This window comes from Marmota monax, unplaced genomic scaffold, assembly GCF_021218885.2.
Source record: "Marmota monax isolate L192 unplaced genomic scaffold, Marmota_monax_Labrador192_F-V1.1 WCK01_AAM20220418_F8-fsc00005, whole genome shotgun sequence".
NCBI classification, from domain to species: domain Eukaryota; kingdom Metazoa; phylum Chordata; class Mammalia; order Rodentia; family Sciuridae; genus Marmota; species Marmota monax.
The window spans coordinates 30,853,271-30,860,081 of NW_026692254.1; the positions used below are offsets into that span (position 1 = coordinate 30,853,271).

General features: G+C 37.5%; 1 protein-coding gene across 2 annotated transcripts in view; it reads left to right on the plus strand.

Annotated features, from left to right (window-relative positions):
• Adamtsl3 (ADAMTS like 3) overlaps window positions 1-2,429 on the plus strand; it is a 341,011-nt gene extending 338,582 nt beyond the window's left edge. For both annotated transcript variants that reach the window (XM_058577562.1, XM_046438417.2), the window contains exon 29: window positions 359-2,429. In XM_058577562.1, coding sequence (XP_058433545.1) covers window positions 359-465 — 107 coding nt within the window. In that variant the 3' untranslated portion in view covers window positions 466-2,429. The remainder of the gene's footprint in view (window positions 1-358) is intronic.
• The last annotated feature ends 4,382 nt before the right edge of the window (window positions 2,430-6,811 follow it).

Sequence of the window (6,811 nt, forward strand, 5' to 3'; positions counted from 1 at the left end):
CTTGTTTCCTTCTACCAGAAGAAATGTCCTGAAATTATGTGTCAAATTTAATTGTATGTTATTTTTCTAGAGAGCAGGGGTCCATGACTCTGCCAAAGCTAAGTGCTTCTCTGAGCCCTGAGAGCAGCAGCATGGACCAGAGGGGCTGTGAGGTTCCCAGGGCACAGAGAGAGCCCACTTGGTGAACTGAGAAGTGAGTCCACTGCACTTCTGAATCCAGGACAAAGCAGTGGCCCAAGCCAAGGCTAGTTTCTTCTCCTCACTCTGTGATCTTAATTTATGGCTTTTCACAAAATCCAATGACTTTTAGTCAGCCTTTAATGAGCCACGTGTTACTGATTCTTTTTCTTCTTTGCAGGCGACTGTACAGATACAACTCACTACTGTATGTTCATAAGGCACCTTAATTTGTGTTCTCTGGACCTCCACAAACGAAAGTGCTGCCAGTCATGCCAAGAAGGGTAAACTTATGGAGGGGTTGTGATGCTGCTGTGACTATAAAAAAAATCAAAGCTCTTTTCCCCATGTCTCTGGTTCAAAAACATGTATTTCCTAAAGACTCTGAATTCCTTGATCAAACAGGGGTTGATGCAAAAACATCCCTGTTAAAATTTTGTAAAGTGAAATTTTCCCCATGGTCGGTTTCTAATTACACTTCCTGTAAATGATGTATTCCAAGATTAACTTAGTAATGTGCCAATGCACTTGGGACTTCATCATGTCTGTGTAATCGGGAAGTCACCAAGATAATGAGCACATCCTCGCATGCTGTGATTTGTAAACTAGCACAGAGTGGTACATCCTGAAGTCTTAGGAAGCACAGCAACTGATAACTTCCTCTTCTCTCAAGTTGTAGAGTTTCAACAAGTTTGTGAGGTATCTACAACTGGCCAGTAGTTGTTCAGATGTTATCATTAATGGCATTTGCAAAGATGCTCAAGTTCAGTCTGTGAAAAAGAGATAATCTCTTGGACAGGCTTATGACTACAATTGACCCAAGAATTCATGAGGAGGTGGCATCCTGTCCTTGCTCTCGAGCACTCTTGGAAGAAAACACAGAGGAAATATTGCTGCCATTTTCACAACTACAGAAATCCATCTGTGACCAAATGAGGCATCTTGGAAATCAAAGAAGAGGGAAATTTAACCTTTTCTACTGATTTTGAAGTGTATGCAATGCTTTAAGAACTGTGAATAGAACTTTTTCTAAGCACTATTCTCTTGCACACAAACAGAAAATCAAAGCCTTTTAGACCTAATTTATGCATAAAATAGTATTCCTGAGGATTTTTATTTTGGAAAGTTTATAAGAAAGTAATCTAATAAGATACATAATTGAAAAGAATTGTTTATATAAAATAAGTGCTTGAGTTGATTTTTCAGTAAATCCAAAGTAAATTAGAGTTAGGAGGGAAGTTACACTTTTAGAAGTTGGAATTAGGATTTGGTTTAGGTTTTGGGGAAGAAAGGTTAGGGTTAGTTTTCAGCTAGGATTGAGTTAGGTGAGAAAGGAAGTTAAATTAGGGCTAAGGCTGTGCTTGGTTAAGGAGTTGGGCTCAGGGCCAGGTTGGGGCAGGGTTGGGTTGGGTTTAGATTGGGTCCATGCTGGTGTGATAGTGTCAAGGTGAAAGTTAAGTGTGGAGTAAGTGTTGCCTCTGAAGCAGGTTCAGGCTAGCATTAAATTGTAAACTCTAGAGCTAATTTGGTTGTGGTGATCTTTTCCTGGTATTCCTCCAGTTATGGTTTTAGATGGCACACAACCCCAAATAAATGTTTAGACTTCTTAATGCAGTGTCCTGACTGCCTGTCACATGTTGCCTATAGCCTGTTGGCAACAAAGTTTCCCAAGGCAGGTTGTGCTAGATCTAGTTCCTGATCAATAATTGAACTGTGCATTTTGGCTTTGGATTCATCTGTGGATGAGCTTGCTGAGTCTTTCTACCATATTCTAAGCACCAGATCTGTTTTGTTCTAACTTCAGCCTCACCGACACTGGGATGAGCACTACTGTATGTGGAGGGTTTAGTGGCTGGAAATGGACAGGGGAAAATGAAGAGGACACACCAGGCCATGAGTTGTTAATCATCAGCCACATTTGATTGTTGAAGGTTATTAAATTAAAAGAAAGATCACCTGTAAGATACTCTTTGTATATATTTATTATATGACTTAAAGGTGCAATATTTTATTTTGTACAGTATGTAATAAAGACATGGGACATATATTTTTCTTACTAACAAAGTTTCTTATTAAATTGCTTCACCTTTGTATTTAAAAGTTAAAAGATACTGTTTTTCATTTGCTATTGTACTTTTATCATTCAAATGACATTCCTGTGTACTGTATTTTACTACTGTTTTTATGAGAGTTAATGTTTCTCTTTTATGATCCTTAAGCAACTCAGAAATAAATTTGATTATTCAATGGCATCGTTATACATGCATTGTTATTTGTGCTGTTTTGGGTAGCTTTCAATATTGTCACCTTAGCTGCCCCCTTGTTATTACAGTAGCTACCTTAATGAGTTCAATGTCCTGGTCTGTCCTTGGAAGTGTGAGGTACAGAATTCAGATCAGACCACACAGAAATTCACTTTTCATTCCAGTCATTTCCATCTATTGATATGATCAGTAATTTTTCTTTTTTACCTTGTTGATGTAATGGATTATATTAATTGATTTTTGAATGTTGAACCAGCTTTGTATAGCTGGAATAAATTCCATTTAGTGATGGTGCAAATTATTTTTGTAAGTTGTTGGATTTAATTTGTTAGGTGTTTTGTTGAGAATATTTGTATCTATGCTCATGAGAGGTTTTGTCTGTAATTTTCTTTTCTTATAGAATTGTCCTCTGGTTTTGGTATTAGGGTGATGCTGGCTTCACAGAATGACTTATAAATCATAGTAATACTTACTGTGTAAACTTACTTACATAGTAAAACTTAGTGAGCATAGTAATCAGTTATTTAAAATTCCTAGTTTGATCATTCCAATATCCCTGCCATGGCTAGTTTTGTTGCTTATTCCATGTTTTCAAATTGTGGGTTTCTTTTTTAAACTTTTTTGCCTTTTAGTATGTCTTATTTTTTTCTTGGTAGTCAGATATGATGTTCTAGATAAAAGTACCCTCTGTAAGTAGGCTTTTAGTAGTAGTATGGTGCTAAATTGTGGGGAGAGGCATTCTGTTGCTTTATGAGTAGGTCTTTTTGTGTGCCTGTGTTTCTGGACTGTGAATTTTCTTTATGTTTCTAAGAGTTGTTTGTTTGTTATTCCTCTAAGGTGGATCAGGCTGGGTAGAGTGAGCTGGAGTTAACTATTTCCCTTCTCTCATATGGAAAGCTAGAGTAGACTGGAGTTGGTCAGCCAGGTCAGTTAGATTCTGATAATATCGCAGCTGGTTAAGCTCCGGTTGACTATTCCTGAGGACAGGCATTGTTAAGAACAACAGAATGAGCATTTCACAATGGCTCCTTCCTCCTCAGCTGGTAACACCAGGGGATTATTCTCTGACATTTGCATTAAGAAACTGGTCAAGCTTCTGAAGGTAAATTCCTAGTAATGGTGTGCCCCTTCCCCAATTGGGTCCCTTGAGACTTTTCAACTTATTCACTCTGAGCTTCCAGCAATTCATTAATTGCACTTCAGATTTTCCTACCCAGCACTTATTCCTTTGGTGGTCCCTCCATCTCTGCTGTGACAAGCCATGACTGTGGGGTCAGGGATTTGTTCTGTGTCCTCTTCTGTTGTTCTGATCCAAGAAAACTTGATTTTTCAGACTATCCAGCTTGCTATTTGTTAGAATGGTGTGAGGCATGATGGTCTCCAAGTTCTGGAAGCAGAACTGGAAACTGCATGATACCCTTCTCTTTGGGGCATTGTGAGGAGTTTCGAGATGGAGTTTAGATGTCTACAGCTACCTCCTATCAGCAATTGGTAGAGTGACACCTTTCTCTATCATCTTGGTATAATCATGAGAAACATCAGATAACCCCAAATTGAGGGACATCCTACGGAATTCCTGGCTAATATTCTTGAAGTGTCAAGGTCATGAATGATTCCATTTCTATGACATTCTTAGAGTAAGTCGAATCAGAGGCAGAAAGTAGAATCATGGCTTCCAGCAGCTGGGAGGTGAGAGAAAAGGGGACTTATTGTTTAATGAGCAGAGACTTGGTTTTACAGGATGAAAAGTTGTGGTGATGCATAGTCATCAGGTTACACATTATTAATGCATTTAATACCACTGAATTGTACACTTAAAATATATGTAAAGGTGTTAAGTTATATGCTGTATTTTGGAAAAATAATCTAAAACTACCATTATTTATATCATCACACAATTTGTTGCAGCTTAATCATTGGAAACATTTTTAAGTTGAGTGCATATACACCAATCTGTGAATGCACACCTACATCTATTTTTATGAATTCATACTTAAACCTTGCACACTAATTCAATACTGTGGGCTTTATTATGGTCTACATATTTCTCTTGTCTGTAGCTTTTTCCTCTGGAAATGAGAAGCCAGGCTGTCATTATCTACAATATATTTTCTTGATTCAACCTCAACATTCCCTCAAAGTGGCTTAGAATTACTAACATATACCCTTATGAGAGAGGGAAAAAATTACCAACTGGAGTATGATGATATATACAATTCTTTTTGTCTTTAGCTTTATAGTGTCCAGTATAAAAATTTTCCAAGTTCCTTGAGTCATCTCTTTTCTTCCTAATCCATCAGTGTGCTTGTGTGCTTAATTTGTAGTGCAACTATATATATTTGTCAAAGTCTGAACCCCTTCTTTGGTTTCCCTTATTGTAGGTGATGGTTTTTATAGTTTATATACAATATAATTCACTCTATTGTGTTCTAATTGTTTTGGAGAATTCAGAGTTGTGTATTTGTCACCAATATCATACATAATAGTCTCAGTACCCATAAAATTCCCTTGTCCTGCCACTTTGCTGTAATTTCTCTCCTACCTACCACTTGTAGGCAATATTCATCTATTTTCTGTCTCTTTAGTTTGGCCTTTTCCACAAACATACAAATGGGATCATACAACAGATAACATTTGGAGTTTAGCTTCTTTCATTGATCAAAACATGTTTACATTTCATGCATGCTGTTTCGTGAATCAATAGTTTGTTCTCTGAGTTGTCTTTATATGTCTGGTATCCTTAAGAGGGAAATTTGCATGCACACAGGGAGAATGACATGCATCCTTAAGGCAGAGCTCTTAACCCCAAAGAACTCCAAAGATTGCCAGAAAATGCATTAGAGGGGAGGAGAAAGGAATGGGACAGATTTTTCCTCACAGCCTTCAGAAAGAAGCAACCCTTGATCTAGGTACTTCTAGCCTCTGGAACTAAAATACAACTTTCTATTATTTAAACCATCCAGTTTGATATAGTATCCCTAGCAATTTAATACTGTGTTTAGTCATGTGTCTGTTTATAACTTTTATCATTTTTTGTTTTTTCATATTGCTTGCTTTACTATCTTGAGCACCTCCTAGCCACATTTTCTTGTTAGCCATTATAGCCCCCATACTGGCCAGAAATAAAGGGGGGGGCATATTGGAGGGAATGGTGAAATACCCCAGCCACCCTAGAGAGCAGTTATCAAACTGTATGCTATGTCATGAGTAGGTTGGGAAGGGTGACATTGGTAATAGTACTATGTCTGTCACATAGGGTGAAAGTCTGCCTTCCATGTAAAAGAGAATTGTGTGTACTGAGGAATAAAAACTACAGCCTTAACAAAATGGAAGAATCTTCATGTGTTATTGGACACTGGGACCCTTCAAAAATGTATTATCAGCACACTTTTTAAATAGCCTTTTTGAAGTTTGCTAACTCATTATTTCAAGGTTCATTTTTACCTTTGCTGGATTTTAAAAGGTTTCCTCTCCCCTTGGTAAGTGTTCAGAGTAATTCTGAGAGAGCTTTTGGTTATAGTTTTCCATAAAAGAAAGCCTAAGGATTGATATATTAAGAGGATGGTGAATACTCCCTTCTGTTCCTCCTGACATGAAAATGTTTTGTTTTAAACTAGACTTTTTAAAAAATATTTTTTAGTTGTCAATGGACCTTTATTTTGTTTATTTACATGTGGTGCTGAGAATCCAACCCAGTGCCTCACACATGCCAGGCAAGTTTTCTGACACTGAGCCACAACCCCAGCCCCTGGAGTTTTAGGTTCACAGAAAAACTTTGTGGAAAGTACAGAGATTTCCCATATCCCCCATGAACCCACATGTGTACAACCTCCCAACTGTCAACAGCCTCCATCAGAATGGTACATTTGTTACAATTAAAGAATTTGCATCAATGCATCATCACCTAAAGTTCATAGTTGACATTAGTGTTCATTCTTGGCATTGCCTGTGCAGATTTTTTTGAAAATAAATCATAATGCCTCTGTTTCTGATGTCTCAGTCTGTGGTCTTATTTTCCTCAACAAGGGAAAGACAGGGTAGAAATGGGATAGGGTGGAAGTGAAAATTTCTTGCCAACTTTTCTCTCTGAATTTGCCTCTTTATCAGATTCATCCAAGTTTGCCTTAGTGGAACTTCATTCTAGAATCTGGCATGTTGTTAAATAATATTACTGGTTTCCAGTGCTGTTCAAATGTATGAATGTGTGTATCTGCATAATATTTCAAGGAAACTTAAGAAGGTGATGAATTGGGGATTGCAAGCTTTCTACCTCTATATCTTACTAATCTCCAACTCAGACACAGAGATGCTACTCCCTTTGTACCTGTGTTTATGCTCTTTCTTCTCACCTATCTTGATAAGTTTGTACT